This window comes from Tamandua tetradactyla, chromosome 2 (genome assembly GCF_023851605.1).
Source record: "Tamandua tetradactyla isolate mTamTet1 chromosome 2, mTamTet1.pri, whole genome shotgun sequence".
Taxonomy (NCBI): domain Eukaryota; kingdom Metazoa; phylum Chordata; class Mammalia; order Pilosa; family Myrmecophagidae; genus Tamandua; species Tamandua tetradactyla.
This window is the reverse complement of record NC_135328.1, coordinates 60,184,708-60,203,039: the sequence shown is the minus strand read 5'-3', so window position 1 is coordinate 60,203,039 and position 18,332 is coordinate 60,184,708. Positions and strand designations below refer to the sequence as shown.

At 42.6% G+C, this 18,332-nt stretch overlaps 3 protein-coding genes across 10 annotated transcripts in view; 1 reads left to right on the top strand and 2 right to left on the bottom strand.

Moving 5' to 3' along the window:
* The window catches only part of RUSC2 (RUN and SH3 domain containing 2), a 72,482-nt gene extending 71,770 nt beyond the window's left edge, over nt 1-712 (top strand). For all 7 annotated transcript variants that reach the window (XM_077147772.1, XM_077147773.1, XM_077147769.1 and 4 more), the window contains one exon: nt 26-712. In XM_077147772.1, coding sequence (XP_077003887.1) covers nt 26-227 — 202 coding nt within the window. In that variant the 3' untranslated portion in view covers nt 228-712. The remainder of the gene's footprint in view (nt 1-25) is intronic.
* Nucleotides 1-18,332, bottom strand: part of SIT1 (signaling threshold regulating transmembrane adaptor 1) — a 256,827-nt gene that overhangs the window by 189,359 nt on the left and 49,136 nt on the right. The gene's annotated exons all lie outside the window — the stretch shown is intronic.
* CIMIP2B (ciliary microtubule inner protein 2B) overlaps nt 695-18,332 on the bottom strand; it is a 27,478-nt gene continuing 9,840 nt past the window's right edge. The window contains exons 2-7 of one of the 2 annotated variants that reach the window (XM_077147791.1): nt 2,617-3,262; nt 2,002-2,225; nt 1,700-1,914; nt 1,440-1,494; nt 1,143-1,340; nt 695-887 (exon numbers count right to left, since the gene is read on the bottom strand). In XM_077147791.1, coding sequence (XP_077003906.1) covers nt 799-887; nt 1,143-1,340; nt 1,440-1,494; nt 1,700-1,914; nt 2,002-2,225; nt 2,617-2,810 — 975 coding nt within the window. In that variant the 5' untranslated portion in view covers nt 2,811-3,262 and the 3' untranslated portion in view covers nt 695-798. Of the gene's footprint in view, nt 888-1,142; nt 1,341-1,439; nt 1,495-1,699; nt 2,226-2,616; nt 3,263-18,332 lie in introns of both variants that reach the window. The other variant, XM_077147790.1, reaches the window with a different exon arrangement.

Here is an 18,332-nt window from a genome sequence, read left to right as displayed (position 1 = left end):
TGATCTCCATCTGTTGTTTCACCAGTGAGGTACAGGCACTTTGCCACCACCTGGCCACAGGCCCCGGACAGCTGAGCTTCCACAAGGGAGATATCCTACAAGTGCTGGGACCAGCCGGAGGAGACTGGCTGCGCTGCAGCCACGGCCCTGATACCGGCCTGGTGCCTCTGGCCTATGTGACCTTGACCCCAACTCCAAGTCCAGTCCCTGGAAGCAGCCAAAACTGAGGCCCTGTGCATGTTGGTGGCCTCAGGGACCCTCATATCCCCTGGACTCAGAGCCTGAGCCCCTCCCAAACCCAGCTGGATTGGCTACCAAAGGTAGACTGAGAGCTGGGGGCCACATATCCCTGTGCTGGCACCTGCTCCTTGGGCTCAGTATTAACGTTTCCCCCATAACTGTCCCGGTGACCTCGTCCAGACCTCCGGAGGAGAGGAGGGAAGGGACGCAGCACTGGGTTGCCAGGACTTCCTTGGGTGAAAGCAAGTCCCTATGGAGGGAGGTAGCCCAGAAGGCCCATTGCAGAATTCCTAGGCCAGGCGGATGGGGAACAGTATTGGGGCAGATCCCTAAGCCCCCCAGCTGTAAATAGGCTGTGGCCAGTGCCCTGGTCATCAGAAGAGGGAGGAGGAGCTCAGACTTCTGATTATGTATTTATTTATTTATTTATTACACCTATTAATAAAAAAGGTGCTCAGCCTCCAAACCAGTTCCTCTTTGTGTTTCTCACCTCTCTTCCTTCTGAAAGGATGACTAGGATGGGATGAAAAGGAAAGAGAGCATTTGAAGTCCAGGTATCTACACCAGGAGCTGCTTCTGGAGGGTGCTGAGGCCCAGAGCATCATGGGTGAGATGCCCATACGTGTGGCCAAACTGGAACTTATACCCTGTGTGGCAAAGAGAATCTGTCTTGGGTAACCAGTGCCATGGAAAGCCTAGACCCTCTAAGTTGCCCTCCAAAATCTGGCCCAAACTCCCCACGCTGTGCCACCTGTGTCTTTTTCTGGGCTAATGATGAAGATAAATCACATAATCTGAGGTTTTTTCCATATCTATTGGTTCCCCAGGGCCCAAACCACCCCCACTCACCCACCCCACACAGATATTCCATCACCAAAGCCCCCCTCTGGGGCTCTCCTCACCTGGCACGTAGCCCCCATAGTTAGGTAAAAGGCCCTGGTTCTCAGGGTAAGTCTTGGGCAATGGGGGGAGATGTTTGGGATCCTTCTGGCTCCTAGTCCTTGAGTACTTCTGCCCAAATTCCTGCAGTGCCCGGTTGGTGAGCACAGGAAAGCTGGAGCCGAACAGGAAGCGTGCGTAGGGTACATAGCCAGTGAAGCCTGGGGAGGTGGCGATACTGAGTCAAGGCATCTTGGGGAGATGGGGATACTGAGTTATGGGCCTCCCTGTGCTTTTGATAATTGACCACCTCCTCTCACCTGACATGAAGAACTTCTGAGGATCTCTGTCATCCATGGAATAAGGGGAAGATTTCTGAGGGGAAATTGATAGAAGAAAAGTAGGGCTATCAAACTTAGTCCCCGTGCTAGTCTAACCCAAGATCCTAGGAAGGTTACCTCGAGGTCAAGCCCATATCCCCTGTGTCCACAGCCACCCTACTAATGGCCACCCCAGGACTGGACGCACAAGGGTAAGGCTCCCCACTCCCACCCCATCACACCAGCCTTCTTTGTCTCACTTGTTTTGCCTCCTGCTCCAGCTCTGGCTCCTCTGTCTCTAGCTCTAGCTCTGACTTAGTCTCTTGGTCTTTCTCCATGTCTTTTTCTCCCATGGCTTCCTTTGGCAGCTCTTGAGTACCTTGCCCTCTGTGCCAGTGAGTAAAATCATTCAGAGCCTCAGCCCAGACTTGGCTGCAGTTCTTGGCAAAGATGAACTGTGCCTGGGGTACAAAACCTGAGTGGGCAGGGGACATGGGAGACCCATTAGTATTTGGGACACTTGCTCTGGGATGGGGGCACCTGTTTACACCTGTGTACATACCTGTGTATCCAGGGATCATGCCGGAGCGGAGCCTTTCGTGCCCACGCCTGAGAGGTAGGCTCCCTTTGGGAACCTCAGGAGATCTCGGAGGCCGAATGGGAGGCAGAAGTGTGCGATGGGCAGGGGGCCAGGCTCGGCCAGGAGGGCCTCGGAGTAGCTGACCTGTCACCTGCCCATAGGTCTGGCCCATGCTGAACCGAAGTAGTGGGCAGTGTCCAGTGTACCTGTAGCACAGGACTCACCCACTCACCCCTAGAACCCCCTTTGCCCCACCATCCCCAGAGAAAGGAGCAGAGAGCTTTGAAACCCTGGTATTGCCTACAACTCAGATATGCGTGTATTTGGACAGACATTTCTAAGTTCTCTGCCTGGGGCCTTCCTTCTTCTCTGCTGTTCTCCCGTAACCGTGGAGAAGACAACATAAAGTTTTTGTGGCAAGCCCAGCTACGACTAGTCTCTTGCTTTTCCTCTTTCATCTGGTAGCACAGATAACTCAGCCCCAGCCCTCCCAAACCCGTATGTTGTCCACTTGACCCCCAAAGCAGCACAGCTCCTATATTCCCACACCCCTCTCCCCCGAAGAAAGCAGGGGAGTGCTGGGGGAAGAAGTCTTACCCTGGGATATAACGAGGGTTCTCGGGGTTCAGCCCTGGTATGAAGGTGCTGGCCATAGCCATGGAAACAGGCAGTTCTTTTTGTTTCCCTTTGAGGGCGGCTCTCTGCTCTGTGCTGCGTCCAGGGCTGTGGGCAGAGCCAGAGGGAGGAGGCGACGCTAGGGAAGGAGACGGGAGTGGGCGGGGTGCCAGCATGATGAATGCCCGGGTCAGGGCCTGCAGCACTGGACAGAGAGAGAGGCTCACTAGTCCTATTTACCCCAGGACAAATGAATTCCCCAGAGGTGAAGGTTCTCCAGGGCCCTAAGGTGTGAATGTGAGAGCAGAAACTGTTAGTCCATTCAGCTCTGTCCCCCCTTCGTAAGACAAGACTGTTGGTGTAAATGGAACCACTGCCAATGTGGACAAAGGGGGACACAAAAGGGAAAAATTGGAGTTTGCAGAGTGAGAACCATGGAAGCTCGGGTCTGAAGCCAAGAAACCTTGGCCAGGAGAGTGGACCCACCTATATACATGGAGAAGATGAGTCTCCCACCTTGTTGCAGTGGAAGAGTTGTGCAGCCTCAGGCCTTGGAAAAGGTATAGCATGCTCCTTAGAGACTGGAGAGAGCCTGGCTGCCACCACATAGAGGGGTTGAGCGTGTGCCCTGGAAATGGCAGACAGCCCAGGTGTGGCCCTAATGCCTGGAGAGGGTGGAGTCAAGAAAAAGGTGGTCTCCTCAATGTTCCTCAAGGTTAATTCAGAAAGCGACGGGCCACTGCATAGGCCCTTGGAAAGGGTGGGACTGCCACTTCCTAAAGCTGAAGGATAAATGATTTTCATACTTTGAAATCCAATGGTGTTTGCCCTGCAGGTTTTCAGAACTGCATGAGTCTTGTGACTCCTGTGTTCCTTCCAATTTCTCCCTATGGAAATGAAACCCTGTATCCTGTGAGTGTCCTCCTTTGCATATTGGCATCAGATAACTTTTTTCGAGGTTCATAGGTCCACAGCCAGAAGAGAGTGTTTTTGCACTTTAATATTGTTTAGGGTGATATGTGTAGTTGCCAAGTTGACAAGGGGTGGACATGTGGCAGTTAGAGTCAGGTGTCAACTTGGCCACGTGAAGGTGCCTAGTTCTTGAATATGAGCCAATGGCATGTGAAGCTCATCTGTCACTGATTACATCTGCAGTCAGCTAGGAGGCATGCCTGCTGCAGTGAATGATGTTTGATTTAATTGGCTGGTGCTTAAATGAGAGAGCTCAACGTAGCGCAGCCCAAGCAGCTCAGCATACCTCATCTCAGCACTTGCAGCTCAGCCCAGGCCTTTGGAGATGCAGAAAGGAATCACCCCAGGGAAAGTTGTTGGAACCCAAGGCCTGGAGAGAAGGCCGGCAGAGATCGTCCTGTGCCTTCCCATGTAAGAAAGAACCTCTGTTGAATGTTAGCTGCCTTTCCTCTGAAGAACTATACATTAACTAAATAAATCCCCTTCTCATGTGTTGCATTCTGGCAACTAGCAAACTAGAACAGACTCCTTAAGGGGAAAGGAGTGCCTGTTGCCTCTGTGCCCCTTTCCAGGGGCAGTCATCACAGAAACCCATGAATGACTTGGCAGAGAGAAATGTTTACCTAGAGATGACACCCAACTACATTAAGATGAAGGTTCAGTTAGAAATGCCACTACAGCACTCCACCTGTCGCATAACCTGCTGGCTTTCCACAATGGCAGTCTACAAACTTCTCTTGCTGTGCCTTTGATCCTGATCAGAAATTGCTGTAAAACTTCTTATAGATCCCAGATCAATCACTTCATTGTAAGTCAACACTGGGCAAGTATAAATCCCCTTTATAAGAGTAAGTAAAAAGTGACAGTCATGGGATCTTTAAAAAAATTCCTCAGCTCATGAGACCCAAATCTTCATGAGATTAACACTGTCTAGGAAAATATAACTCAAAACCCAAAATGATATAGAACACCTGAATAAAATAACCACACAAAGAATTGAAAATGTGGTCAAATAGATGTCCTCTACTGAAAGATACACATTCCAATTAATTTATGAAATTAATGTAACTTAATTCAAGATCTAACAGATTCGAGACCTAACAAATCTCACACAGATGATAAAGATGAAAAATCCTAAACAAAACATCAAGCCAGAGATAAATATAACAGGATGCTTGTTTTTATTGCCCTCTTTCCTCCAGTACATGGCAGGTAGTTCTGTGTGATCACAGCCCTCTTTTTGAGCTCATCCTGGGCTCTTCAAGACAGTGTGCCTTGAGTGATTTCTGCCTAAGGTTCAAGATGAGGCAAGTGTGGGCAAGGGCTCTACTCTTTATCACCCTGAATTGACCATAAGCCACAATAAGGTCAACATCATGTCTGTCTGTTCCTGAGTGTATACCTGGCATCAAGCCAGGTGTCTGGCAGTTGGTATGGACTAAAGAAATGCAGCAATACTGTAAAAGAATAAAACACATTAAGACTAGTAGGATTAATTCCAGAAATGCAACAGTGATTCAACTGGAAAAATTCATTAATGTAATTAACATATGAATGAGACAAAAGATGTTTGTTTTATTCAATAAATGGCTTGAATAAAGCCATTTGATCAGCATAACAGATATTGGAAAAACATCTTATGAAATTAAATAGCCCTTTGTGATTCTTTAAAAAAAAAGAATGGTTAATAGACTAGGAATAAAAACGTAATGTAGAATATTTGAAGGAACAGCCAATATCAAACTTCATCTGAGGAGAAGTGCCAGAGCCAGGATTGACAGATAGATCACATTTGTTGTACCAAATCCATTTGACTGTAGTCACTTATGGGAGGGTTACTGTGCAGTTTCAGAAACAGGATCAAGGCTTAGCAGGAAAAAGTACTAAGACTGATGAACTATGTCTGCCATGGGCATGAGATGGCTGCTGCAATATAAAGTCGATAGTCCTTCAATTAAGGCAATCTTATAAAAGACAAGAACGGTCACAATCACTCTATTAGTCAACATTGTTCTAGATGGTCTAGACAATGCAATGAAATAAAAATAAGTAATAAGAGCCATAAATATTGGCAAGGAGGAAAAAATATATTAGCTGCTTAACTACAAAACCCTGAAAAGTAGCTGAAAATAATAACTAAAGAGTACTATTAAGACAGTTTATTACATGCAAAATACACTCAAACATAAATAGCTTTCTCATTAGCCAGGATTATCTGTTAGATAAATATTTTGGAGGACTTCTATTTCCAACATTTATGGCAGTAGGTGTTCAGAGGATTATCTAAAGCAAATCCATTATATATTGTATGTCAGTGAGACATTGCTGGTCTCACAAAAGGAAAGGGTCTTGAAGAACACACCTTCCCCTCAAAAACAAAATCAAAGAAAACAAAAACAAAGGTGAATTGAGGCTAGATAGGTGGGTGATCTAGAAGAGAGGGGCCACTCTGAGAGCATCCCTGTGATTTAGTTTCCTTGGCTGCTGTGCTGGTTTGAAATGATGTATGTACCCTAGAAAAGCCATGTTTTAATCCAATCCCAATTATAAAGGCAGCAGTTTCTTCTAATCCCTATTCAGTATTATGTGTTTGAAACTAATTAGATCATCCCCCTGGAGATGTGATTTAATCAAGAGTGGCTGTTAAGCTGGATTAGGTGGAGGTGTGGCTCCATCCATTTGGATGGATCATGATTAGTTTACTAGAGTCCTATAAAAGTGGAAACATTTTGGAGAATGGAGGAGATTTCACAGAGAGCAGGACAGAACGACACAGCCATGAGAAGCAGAGTCTACCAGCCAACGACTTTTGGAGATGAAGAAGGAAAATGCCTCCTGGGGAGCTTCATGAAACAGGAAGCCAGGAGAAAAAGCTAGCAGATGCTGCTGTCTTCGCCATGTGCCTTTCCAGATGAGAGAGAAATCCTGACTGTGTTCACACCATGTGTCTTCTCACTTCAGAGAGAAACTATGAACTTCATCGGCCTTCTTGAACTAAGGTATCTTTCCCTGGATGCCTTAGATTAGACATTTCTATAGACTTGTTTTAATTGGGACATTTTCTTGGCCTTAGAACTATAAATTAGAAACTTATTAAATTCCCCTTTTTAAAAGCCATTCTGTTTCTGATATATTGCATTCTGGCAGCTAGCAAACTAGAACAACTGCTCAAGCAAATACCATGCAAGGAGTTGGCTTGAACAATGGGAATTTATTAACTCATGTTATCTTCCCAAAGACTGGCATTCTGAGGCTGGCTGCTGGTGATCCTTGGTCCTTGGTTTCTCTGTCACATGCAATGGTCATGGCAGCCTGTCCTGGTCTCTCCCTTCTCTTCCAGTTTCCACTGACCTTCAGTGTTCTTGCTTCCCATGGCTTTCTTCTCCATCTGCCTGAATTTCATTCTGTTATAAAGAACTCCAGTAATAGGATTAGGACTTATCCTGATTGGAATGTGAACCAACATTTGCACACCAATGTTCATAGCAGCATTGTTCACAATTGCCAAAAGATGGAAACACCCAAGTGTCCATCAACCAATGAATGAACAAAATGTGGTATATACATACGATGGAATATTAATCAGCTGTAAGAAGAAATGAAGTCTTGATACATGTGACATGAATGAACCTTGAGGACCTTATGTTGAGTGAAATAAGTCAGACCCAAAAGGAAAAATATTGTATGACCTCACTAAAATGAACTAAATATAACAAGCAAACTCATGGAGTTAATATCTAGAATATAAATCACCAGAAGGTAGAATGAGGAAAGAATGGGGAGCTGATGCAAGCAGAATTTGTTATAAGGTTGATTGTAATTGTTTGGAAATGGACAGAGGTGATGGTGTGTAATTAACAACGATAACATGTGGATGTGATTGTGGTTGAAAGATGAAGTTTAGGGAAGTATATGTTAGGTCAGGGGGACGGAAAAGGGCACTGCAACTGGAGCTGCGGAGGCTGTGTCGCCCCTCCCAACATGGCTTCTGGAGAACCGCCCCTTCCGGCCACCCGACTTCCGGAGAACTACCCCTTCCTGACATCACCTGACTTCCGAGGAACCACCCCTTCCTGATGTCACCTGACCCCCTTGCTTAAAAACCGCCCATTCCATCACCCAGGCACTGACTCACTTACCTCCATCTTGGGTTCAGTGAGCTCAGCCTGGGAGCGCAGAAATAAACCCGCCCGCTTTAAATTTCCCGGTCTACCGTCCTTCTTTCTCACCCTTTCACCTCCTAAACCTTCCAGTATATACCACTAGAAGGAAAGCTAGAGGATGAAACATGGGACCCTGCAACATATGAACCCTCTTTGTGAATGATGAATGTGTCAATAGTACAAATGTAAGAATATTCTTCCATGAATGAGAACAAATGCACAATACTATTACAAATTGTTAATAATACGGTAGTACATGGGTAAAAACAACCTCCAAAAAAAAAATACATCTAAAGCAAACTGTGGACTATAGTGAATAGTAATATATGAATATTCTCCCATCAAATGCAAAACAAAAAGCAAAAGCATTCTGCAAAGTGAAAGAATCCAGACACAAAGTACTCAATATTGTTTTGTTTTATTCTATTTATATAAAATGTAAATATAAATTTACAGAGATGGAAAAAAAGTATTTGCCCCTAAAAAATAGATTAGTAGGGCTAGAGAAGGATAGAGGTGACTGCTAAGGGGTATAGAGATTTTCTTCTTGGAGTAATGAAAATGTTCTAAAATTGATTGTGGTGATGAATACACCACTCTGTGAATATACTAAAAGCCATTCATTGTACACTTTGGATGGATTGTATGGTATGTGACGATAGTTCAATAAATCAAAAATACAAAAAAGACCCATCCTGATTGAGGTGGGCCACACCTGAACTGAAGTGACTTCATCAAAAGGCCCCACATAACAAGGATTCACACTCACAGGGATGGATTAAGTTTAAGAACATGTTTTTCTGGGGCTCCAAACAGTCCAAAGCACCCCATTCTGCCCTCTGGGCCCCAAAGATACACATTCTTTCAACATGCAAAATATATTCATTCCATCACAACATCTCAAAAGCTTTAAATCATTTCAGTAACAAAGCTTAGTACAAAGTATCATCAAAAATCAGTTATGGGTGTGGCCTGTCCTGGGCATAATTCCTGTCTATGGACCTATGAGGGCAAGAAAACAAATTATCTGATTTCAGTATGTAATAGAGGGACAAGAGCAGAATGCACATTCCCATTCCAATAGGGAGAATTAGAAGGAAAACGGGGGTCATGTGTTCCAAACAACTCTGAAACCCAGAAGGGCAAACTCCATTAGATTTCAAGATTTGAGAGTCATCTATGAGTCCAAGTTTTGTCCTCCTGGACTGATGGATGGAGGGCAGCTCTAACCCTTCCAAGTGCTAATGTAGGGATCATTTTCTCCCAGGAACAGTGGGGTGAAGCCTCCTCCCTCTCTGAGCATCCAGACACAGCCAGGCTCTCTGCAAATCCCAGGACACACCACAAGAATGGATCAAGTTTAAGAAAAGGTTTTTCTGGGGTACATTCTCCAAGCCTCCATACCTGGCCTGGTGGTGTGGTACCAATAAACACGCACAGAGGAGAATTTGTCTCTGTTTTAGTTTGCCAGCTGCCGGAATGCAACATAGCAGAGATGGATTGGCTTTTAATAAAAGGGGATTTATTTAGTTAAAAATGTATAGTTCTTCAGAGGAAAGGCAGCTAACTTTCAACTGAGGTTCTTTCTTACGGGAAGGCACAGGGCGATCTCTGCTGGGTTCCAACAACTTTCCCTGGAGTGATTCCTTTCTGCATCTCCAAAAGCCTGGGCTGAGCTGCGAGTGCTGAGCTGAGGTATGCCAAGCTGCTTAGGCTGTGCTACCTTGCGCTCTCTCATTTAAGCACCAGCCAACTAAGTCAAACATCATTCATTGCTGTAGGCACGCCTCCTAGCCGACTGTAGATGTAATCAGCAACAGATGAGGTTCACATGCCATTGGCTCATGTCCACAGCAATAGAACTAGGCACCTTCACCTTGCCAAGTTGACACCTGAACCTAACTACCACAGTCTGTCACTGGGTGACAGCAATCACAACATGGGAGAGGCAGCTTGGTCTCCTTTTGTTCTGGGGAAAGGGGGAAACATGATAATTGCCATCTTCTTCAGCCCCAGAATTTGACACTAGCCTCTCTTAAGAAGTTGTATCAACCGAATCTTGAACCAGTGGTGAGGTGGGATAGCTGAAGCTGGTACTCCCTTGCTAAACTGCAATGCTCAAAGGGGGTTGTACAGTCCTGGTTAGTCATAACCCCTGTCTAAAGCAGAACATAAACAGACCCTCCCTGGAGGAAATCTTCTCCAATTTAGACATATAAGATTTCCCCAAATTAAGATCAAGCAATGAGTTCACCATCAAAGATTACTGAGCAAGCCATCATGTGTGGGAGTCAGAAGAAACATCAAACAATAAATTGAGACCTTCCAAGAACTATACATTTTAGAATGGTCAGATTCAGAGTAGAACCATTTTATTTTAAATGTTTTAAGAAATAAAGGCCACAATAACAAGCATATCCAAGTTTCAAGAAATTATCAGGAATGAACGAGATTTTTTTTTATTTATTAATTTAAAATTTAAGAAACCAAATGAAACATCAACATATATAATCAGTAATTCACATTATCATCACTTAGTTGCATATTCATCATTTCTTAGAACATTTGCATTAATTCAGAGAAAGAAATAAAAAGACAACAGAAAAAGAAATAAAACGAACACAGGAAAGAAAAAAAAAAGATTATACACCCCTTACCCCTCGCTTTCATTGATCACTAGCATTTCAAACTAAATTTATTTTAGCATTTGTTCCCCCTATTATTTATTTTTATTCCATATGTTCTACTCCTTTGTTGACAAGGTAGATAAAAGGAGCATCAGACACAAGGTTTTCACAATCACACAGTCACACTGTGACAGCTATATCATTGTTCAATCATCCTCAAGCAACATGGCTACTGGAACCCAGTTCTACATTTTCAGGCAGTTCCCTCCAGCCTCTCCATTACATCTTGAATAACAAGGTGATATCTACTTGATGCATAAGAATAACCTCCAGGATAACCTCTCGACTCTGTTTGGAATCTCTCAGCCATTGACATTTTGTCTCACTTCACTCTTCCCCCTTTTGGTTGAGAAGGTTTTCTCAATCCCTTGATGCTGAGTCTCAGCTCATTCCAAAATCTCTGTCCCAAGTTGCCAGGAAGGTCCACACCCCTGGGAGTCATGTCCCACGTAGACAGGGGGAGGGTGGTGAGACTGCTGAAGGAGCAGATTTTGATAGAAGAAGAAGAAGAGGAAGAGGAAGAAAACAGTTGAAGAAGGAGGGGGGGTGTAGGGGGAGGAGGAGGAAGAGGAGAAGGAGGGGAAAAGGAAAAAGACACTTCTAGGGGAAAAAATGAAACAGTTTGAATCAACTGAGTAAGAGGGTAGGGTTGCAGATCAGACCCACCTGAAGAGAGAATTGATGAACTGCAAGATAAGTCAAAGAAGCAATTCAGAATACGAAAGAGAGAAAGGAGAAATAAAACCTAAAAAAAAGATGTTAATATGAAACCAGCTGCTAGCAAGCCCATTTCCTAACCCCTTCCTTACTTGCTTGAGGTCCACCTATTCATATTTATTAATAAATGACTTGCTTCACTGAAAACCTAATTAATTTCTGTATCCTTTCTCCCCTATAGAAACTACTTAAGACCAGGGCCAACTAGAGCTGGAGACTGAAGCATGTGCAATAGGATAAATAACTTTTGACCTAAATTTATCTATTCTTAATTATAATACTAAAAAGCACGCCCCTGGTCATGTCAAGGCCACCATTTTTTAACATGTGATGTGTAAAGAGGTGTGATTTGTAGCTGCCCATGCTCCATTTAACCCTTTCTCCTGACTTGTGTCATCTCACCCTGTCCTGAATCACTCACCCAGACCAACCCCTCCCAAATCGCATAAATAGCATAAGCCTCCCGGGAAGACAGATTTGAGCCTTATCTCCTGTCTTCTTGCCTGGACTTGAAATAAATAAACTTTCTTTTTTCAAAATCCTGATGTCATAATATGTGTTTCTATGTGCTTTGGGCAATGAGCCCACTTGCCCGGTAACAAATAGATAGGAGGGGAAAATTGAAAGTTCTAATATTTGCATAACCGGTATGCCAGATGAAGAGACTAGAGAGAATAGAGGAGAGGTGATAATATAAATAAGGGCTTCACATTTTCCAGAACTCATGAAATGTGAGCATTATAGTGAAACTGAGAAATACCAAAGGCAAAGAAAATATCTTTAAAAAGAAAACATAATGAGCAGATAAATCCTGTAATCCAGAGGGGCCAGCCTCTCCAGAACATCAACTAGTTCCATCCTGCTATCCCATATTACTGACAGTCCTTTCCAACATGTAAAAGTTAGACTGGGCATAGCCCAAATATCCCTAAAGATTGGGAGAAAGATCAAAAGAGTAGGTGGAGTTATAAAGGAGAAGTTAGGGGGTGTGCTGGTTTGAAAGGATGTATGTCCCCTAGAAAAGCCATGTTTTAATCTAAATCCCATTTTGTAAAGGCAGAATAATCCCTATTCAATACTGTATGTTTGAAACTGTAATCAGATCACCTCCCTGGAGATGTGATTTAATCAAAAGCGGTTGTTAAGCTGGATTAGGTGATGACATGTCTCCACCCATTTGGGTGAGTCTTGATAAGTTTCTGGAGTTCTATAAAAGAAGAAACATTTTGGAGAATAAGAGATTCAGAGAGAGCAGAGCAGAATGACATAGCCACGAGAAGCAGAGTCCACCAGCCAGCGACCTTTGGAGATGAAAAAGGAAAATGTCTCCCGGGGAGCTTTGTGAAACATGAAGTAATGAGAAGAAGCTAGCAGATGACACCGTGTTCACCATGTGCCCTTCCAGATGAGAGAGGAACCCTGACTAAGTTTACCATGTGCCTTTTCAGATGAGAGAGAAACTCTGTGTTTGCCGTGTGCCTTCTCACTTGAGAGGGAAACCCTGAACTTCATCAGCCTTCTTGTACCAAGGTATCACTCCCTGGATGCCTTAGATTGGACATTTCTATAGACTTGTTTTAATTGGGACATTTTCTCAGCCTTGGAACTGTAAACTTCAACTTATTAAGTTCCCCTTTTAAAAAGCCATTCCATTCCTGGTATATTGCATTCCAACAGCTAGCAAACTAGAACACGGGGCCATGGTGACTCAGCAGGCAGAGTTCTTGCCTGCCATGCCAGAGACCTAGGTTCATTTCCCAAAGCCTGCCCATGTAAAAAAAAAAAAAAAAGAGAGAGAGAGAGGTTAGAATTTAATAAAGAGTATGACTGCTGAATCATGATATATTGATATTTCCTTTAGTCTCCAGTGCCTTGGAGCCGCTAAATGGAAAAACCTAAAATTATGGAACTGTAACCCATACCAATCTCTGAAATTTGTTTAAAAACTAATGTTGTATTGTGCTTTGAAATTTATTGCTTTTATATATATATATATATGTTATTTTTCTCAACAAAAAGTGAATTTAAAAAAAGGAAACTTCTATTTCGAGCATTACAGAAAACCAATTAACATGACTAACCCTCTCAGTGAAAACTGGTAATTTTATATACTGATAAAATATATTTTAAAATATTTATAAAACAGCAATAGACTAATATCCAATATATTCAAATGCATAGATGAGCTTTCAAGAAATAGGTAATGATCAGAAACTAAAAACTAAGCAGAGAAGAAAAATCAGCTTTCCCTTTGGTATGAGCTAACAAGCCACTTGAACTTGAGGTGCATTTTCGAACAACTCATGAAACACAGAGTAAAGGAGAAAAAGCTCAGTTACCCTCCAAGATGTGCAATCTAATAGGAAATTTTCCCACGTAAAGCTGGTATGCCCAGAGGTCCTTCCCTCAGTCTTTTTTTTTTCTTAACATTTGTTCCCCCTATTGTTTATTTTCATTCCATATGTTCTACTCGTCTGTTGACAAGGTAGATAAAAGGAGCATCAGACACAAGGTTTTCACAATCACACAGTCACATTGTGAAAGCTGTCATTATACAATCATCAAGAACATGGCTACTGGAACACAGCGCTACATTTTCAGGCAGTTCCCTCCAGCCTCTCCATTACATCTTGCATAATAAGGTGATATCTACTTAATGCATAAGAATAACCTCCAGGATAACCTCTGGACTCTGTTTGGAATCTCTCAGCCATTGACACTTTGACTCATTTCAGTCTTCCTCCTTTTGGCCCAGAAAGTTTTCTGAATCCCTTGATACTGAGTCTCAGCTCATTCTAGAGTTTTTCTCAATCCCTTGATGCTGAGTCTCCGCTTATTCTAGGATTTCTGTCCCATGTTGCCCGGAAGGTCCACACCCCTGGGAGTCATGTCCCACATAGACAGAGGGATTCCCCTTAGTCTTAAGGTGAACTAGAAATCTACCTGCTCCCCAACCCCTTCCTCAGAGAACTTCGAAGCAAAATTGTCAGTCTCAAAACTACCTGCTACCAAGTAGAGAAGAGGGGAATATCTACCCTGAAAATTCATAATTACAAACTGGCCCATACATGATTTTGCAGATGGAATTTATTCTACCGGAGTAATCTGAAATACTTTCAAGTTTTTCGTTTAAAATGATCCTCAGCTGTCCTACAGCCAAGGACCCCGGAAAAACTGAACAAAAATCCTCTCTGGAGAAACCCAGCTTCAATGCAAGGCAAAAAGAATTACCACAGACAAATTTCCAACAAGTGTGAGCTCACAGTACAAAAAAAAATCACAGAACATACAAGGAAACAAGCCACCATGAGTGAAATCAAGCAGAAACATGAAAGCAAACAAAAAACAGAATTAGACCCACAGAGACTTAAGATCATAATGATCAGATACAGAATGTATAATAATGATGTTTAATATGCTTTAACAATTAAAAGAAAGGGTTAAAAATATGAGTTAAGAGCAAGAGGCCCTAAACAATGGCCATGTAAAAATTTTAAAGAATTAAATATAACTTCTAGAAATAGAAAATAAAACAACAGAAATATAAGACTCAACAGGCAGAACAAGTTTGGCATTTTCTTAAAAAATTATATACCCACCTTATAATCCAGATAATCCACCCTTGGATATTTACCCAAAAGAAATGAAAGCATATGCCCAAAGACTTGTACACAAATGCTCATAGCAGGGAATAAATACATGCAACAACTAGGATGAATCTTAAAATAATTATGATGCGTGAAAGACATCAGACAATAAAAGAGTACATACTGTATGATTCCATTTATATAAAGTTATTGAAAATGTAAATTAATCTATAGTGACAAAAAAGCAGATCATTGATTGTTTGGGCATGGTGGAGGTAGGGATGAAGTAAGACAAAAAGAACAGATTACAAAAGGCACAAGGAAACCTTTGGGGTGATGATGTGGTAATAGTCTAATGAGTATAAACATACATCAAAACTTACCAAATTGTACAGCTTAAATATGTGCAGTTCATTATATGTCAATTATACTTCAATTAAAAAACACATATACACTCAAAAAAGCAAGATCTATTACTACCAAGGGAGAGCAGTGTTAAGAATCAAGAGAGAGATTAAAAAACCAATGATAGTAGGAGAAAGTCTGCTATATCTAAATAGAGTGGCAGAAGGAAAGGAGATAGAGAATGGAAGTGACAATATTTGAAAAGATAATGAATGAGAATTTCCTAGAAATGATGAAAAACAGCAACGCACAGATTTAGGAATCCCAAAGAATCCCAAGCAGTATTTAAATGGTAGGAAACCAAAGACAGAGAAGATCCTAAAAGCAGCCAGAGAGACGGATTACCTCCAAAAAGGATGATAATTAGACTTAAAACTGACTTCTTAACAACTTCTTAGAGGCTATAAAACTATGGAATAATTAATGTGTTGAGAGAAAATAATTGTCATCTTAACATTCCAAAATATCCAAGTAAAAATATCTTTCAAGAACAATGGGAAAAAATAAAGACAATTTCAATGGGCCATGGTGACTCAGCAGGGCGTGCCATGCCAGAGACCTGGGTTTGATTCCCAGTGCCTGCCCATGCCAAAAAGAAAAAAAAATATTATAGGGTGTATAGATGCTTCAGTGGTAGAATGCTCCCCTTCCATGTGGGAGACCTGGGTTGGATTCCTGGACCACGCACCCCAAAAAAAGACTATAGCTGCCAACAATTGAAACACATTACATATGTTCTAAATTATGAGCTCATAATGATACTAAAAAACAAATAAAACTCATTGGTCACCTTTGAAGGATGCTAGGGAACCAACTCATTATTTTCAAAGCTGATAAAATAAAAGAAACAACCAAGTGTTTATCCTGCCTTTCTTTAGAAAATATATCTCCGGATAACCAAACAGTTGATGTGGAAAAGTCTCTCTTTGCATAGTTATTCTGCCTAACAAACAGAAAAAGGAAGAAAAAAAAAGATAATATCATTTTCTAACTTCTATATTAATGGATCTAGACCAGTCCTTCTCAACAAGTTGTAATTTTGTTCCCCAGGGAACAGATGGCAATGTCTGAAGACTTTTATTTTTGGTTGTCACAGCTAGTCTCCAGTGAGTAAAGACCAGAGATGCTACTAAATATTCTACAATGCACAGGACAAAGAATTGTCCACAAAATAGAATTATCCAAAATGTCAATAGTGCCGAGGTTGAGAAACCCTGGTCTAGACAATGATCATCTTCAGTTATTAACATCACAGAGAGACCACCATTGTCTGCCTCCTGATAGAAGTACCAAAACCCTTAGGAATTAAATTAGTCTTGCCAAAATAATCAAATCTGTATCTGAGCAAGTTTCTAACTACCAATTTACAGGAAATACAGGGGAGTGAGGAGCATCCTAAATTATACCAGAAGCCACGCAACAAAAACCAGGCTTTGGGAAACTCTGTAGGACAAATGACTAGGTTTCTTCAACAAAAAACAAATTGAAAGGCGAAAAAAAAAAAGATGGATGGACTTAAAGATTTTTTTAATGTGGTAGTCATATCAGCTGCAAAGTTATGGACCTTATTTAGACTTTTATTCAAACCGAGCAATTTTTAAAAACCACCCTATTCAGAAGACAAAGGCAAAGACGAGAACAAGTGGATACCAGATATTAAGGAATTATTGTTCATTTTTTTAGGCATGACAGTAGTACTGATTTTGTTTTAGAGAAGAATCTCCATCTTCTAGAGATACATACTGAAATATTTACTAGTGCAAAGATATAAGGCCAGAAATACGTGCCAAATAATCAGGTGGAGGGAGTGGGCAGGGGGTTAGATTACACAGGTTTGGCTAAGAACTGATCACTGGAGAATCACTATCATAAGAACTACCTCAAAGCAGGTACCTTCACCTTGGCCAGGCCACCAAGTTTCTCCCATTATACCATGTGGCAATGGTAGAAATTGAGTCACGACTGAGTGATTTCACACTGTATGTTTTCAACAAAATGGCCTCACTAAACCAAGGTTCCTGTTCTATTCTCTCTGGTTTTGTTTTCCTATGTTTGACATTTTTCATCTTAAAAAGTTGAAAAATAACAACAAAAACAAAAGGATCATATGATTTTTATGTTAAGGAACATTGTAAACTGATCTCAGCAGAACCCTCTGCTCCATTTAACACTGTTCATGACTCTAATTTCCTACGCTCCATTCCTTGGATTCCATGGCACCAGACTTCTAGAACCTCTTCCTGACTTTCAGTTTATTTGTTCTCTGTCTCTTCCATGAACTTCTTTTCCTCCACCCACCCTTTAATGTTGGCATGCTCCAGGATGCCCCTGCTGCCCGACTTCTCTCCAGATACCCCTCCCTGCATGATGTCATCTACACTCCCGGCTTCCTTTACCATACCACCTTTGCCTCTAACAATCATCTATTTACCCTGCCCTCACCCCAACCTTTCCTCCTCCTGGATTCTTTATCTCGCTTGGTATCACCCAGGCACCCAAGCCTCAAACTTTGAATTTATCCTGGCTGATGCCCTCTCTCCTCAGCGGGCTGACTGACCTTGGTTACTATTGTCAGCAAGATTTCCCATTTTGAATGAAGGCCAAGATGGCGGCTTAGCAATATGTGCGTTTTAGTTTGTCCTCCAGAACAATTACTAAATAACCAGAAACAGTACCGAACAGCTCCTGGAGCCACATCAGTGACCACACACACAGCATACCCCAGTCTGGACCAGCTGGACCGGCTGCAAGCCTCCCCAAAACCATGAGTTCCCCAAGTCCTGGCGGCCAGTGCCTGGTGCCCCTCCCCCACAGGCGGCTTCCCAGAGGGAAAGGAAAGAGACTCTAAACCTGGTCAAGGCAGAGGTTACTCATTGGGCTCACGGAAAAAAGAGGAAAGGGGAGGAAACGGAGGCTTTAGTGGCTGTGTCTCTAGGGAGACTTGGCAGCCTCTGGATTCAGCTGCAGGACTTCTCAGGCTGCAACTGCCCCAGGCATAGGCAGAAACAGGCTGCTTTCAGGGCTGTCTCCCACCTGTGCCTTCCCCAGGAGAGGGGTGAAGCCCAACTCAGGTGGAATCCCTCCCTCAAGGAATTCAGACCCCAGGGCTTGGCAATTTGAAGCCATTAAAACCAGCCTACAACCTCTCCTCCATCTCCACCACGCCC